General features: G+C 15.8%; 1 protein-coding gene across 1 annotated transcript in view; it reads right to left on the reverse strand.

Annotated features, from left to right (window-relative positions):
• Positions 1-2,250: 2,250 nt before the first annotated feature.
• The window catches only part of Phum_PHUM126960 (uncharacterized protein), a gene marked incomplete at its 3' end in the record, with an annotated part of 1,368 nt that continues 1,183 nt past the window's right edge, over positions 2,251-2,435 (reverse strand). The window contains exon 3 of the mRNA XM_002424288.1: positions 2,251-2,262. Coding sequence (XP_002424333.1) covers positions 2,251-2,262 — 12 coding nt within the window. The remainder of the gene's footprint in view (positions 2,263-2,435) is intronic.

Here is a 2,435-nt window from a genome sequence, read left to right on the forward strand (position 1 = left end):
TTTACAAAGGATGCGATTTGCAATATAATTAATAAATTTATTTATTTATTTATTTACTTATTAATTAAAATCTAGTCAATAATTAATAACAATAATAATAATGATAATATTTTAAATTAATTAATTATTATAAAAAAAAATTTTATATTTAAATATATTCAAACGTTTTTTTTTTAAATTTTTTTTGTAACGGTTTTACGCATGTTATTAATTAATTTTTTTTTTTAATAAATTTTTTGTTTAATAATAATAATAATAATCAGAGTATTAATAAGTTATAATTATGTATTTTATTTTATTTTAAATAAAATTTATTTATCATGTATTTGCCATAAAAAAAAAATAAATAAATAAATAAAAGTTTTGCGTGTGTGTGTGTGTGTGCGAGTGCAATAGAAATAAGAAATACATAAAATTTTATGTAAATTATTATTAATTTTTGAAAAAAATAATATAGATATATATTTATATTAATAATAAATTTGTTTTTTTTTTTTTAATTTAAACCTTAACGATTGATCGAATAAGTTATTAATATTATTATTCTCATCTTTATGACGTGAAATATTTAATAATAATAATGATATATTAAATTTTTATTAATAATTTATTTATTATTATTATTATTATTATATTTTTATTAAATAAATAATTTTCAATCATCTTCGTTAATTGAATCTTTAAAAGTTTTTTAATTTAAAAAAAAATTCGCCTTTGGCATTTTTTTAATTTTATTAAATTTTAATTAAAATTTTTTTTTTTAGAAATAATAATAATAATAACGTTATGAATAAATTAATATAAGAAGTTATTAAATATAATAAAATAGTTCGTTGACCTTTGTTTTATTTTACTTATCATCATTTCGACGAATGCTTTATACCAACTTTTAAAATCCGTTGAATTTTTTATATTAAAAAGTAAATATTCTTATCAAAAATTTTTTTTCTTGTTATCAGTTTCCCCCCCCCCCATACTTTGTTCAATCCATCTAAAAATTTTTATTACGGTTTAAAATTTCATTTTTTTTTTTAGTTATTGTGCAAATTTTTGTTGTTTTCTTATTTTCCTCTTCCAACAATTCGGTAAGTAAAAAACAAAAAAATTTCATCAATAATAATAATAATAATAATAATAATAATAATAATAATAATAATAATAATAATAATAAATATTAACCATCACAGTCGTCGAGTTATCATCAACAAAAAAAAAAAAAAAATTATTTTAATAATAATAAACTCAAAAGAAATTATTTATTAAACATAAAATTTTAATAACTTATTAACAATAAATTTTCATTTACTCATACCAAAAACTATTAAATAAATTTTTTTATGTAACTTGAGGCAAATTTAAAACTATTTTTTTTTTAATAATAAACTTTGTACTTTCTATTGTGAAACAATAACGAAAAAAAAAAAAAATTTATCTTCAACTCAGACAAACATACAAACATACCTCTTGAATTTTATACTTTTTTTAAATATTTTATATATATATATTCATCAAGAGGTAATTCAGCATTAAAATTTGACGCCATTTAATTAAATTTTATTCACTATTTGAACCGATAAGAAATTTATTTTTTAATATTAAAACAAAATGAAACCGTAATTTAATATCATTATTATTATTATAACTACAATAACAGACTGTGAAGGACTTAAAACATTTAAAAATATTTTAATTATTAATTCAAAACAATTTAACAACATTTATTTATGAACTCGTGACAATATTTAAATACAATATACAATATATAAAACTTGATAACCTAATAATATTTTTTTATATAGTTTTTATAAACAAACATTTTTCTTCATTATAAAGACACCTTATATATTTTTATTTATAATTAATTAAAATAATTATAATTTATTTATTATTGCTAAATATATATATATATGTATTTATATACAAAATGTCACATAATGGAATTTTTTAACCAGTCGAATAATATCTATATATATATATTTAAATTAATTTGATCTAAATAAAATAAAAAAAAAAAAAAAAAAAGAAAAATTTATTTTTAAAGCATAAACACTGGTAGTATCACAAAATTTATTGTTTATTAACTTTTAAATTAAGGCTGAATCGAAAAAAAAAAAAAAATTAACAAATTTAAATAAATAAATAAATGGTTTGTTGCCCAAATTATTATCAATTAAATTTTCCTCTTTTTTTTTTTTTTTTAATATGCTTTCTTCTTTTGAACATGTTTCCCTTTATTTTCATCTAATGCCATCAATTCATTCCCTGAAAATTTTTTTTTTTTTACGTATACATAATATTAGTGCAATTCATTAAAATCGATAAAAAATTTAATGCACAAATGAGATAACTTTGCACAGAATATGATGATCTCAATCTTAATCATGATATTCATTAAATTAATAATATTTTCTAGACATTAAATAAACTTTATTTTC

Source organism: Pediculus humanus, genomic scaffold (assembly GCF_000006295.1).
Source record: "Pediculus humanus corporis 1103172107475 genomic scaffold, whole genome shotgun sequence".
Taxonomy (NCBI): domain Eukaryota; kingdom Metazoa; phylum Arthropoda; class Insecta; order Psocodea; family Pediculidae; genus Pediculus; species Pediculus humanus.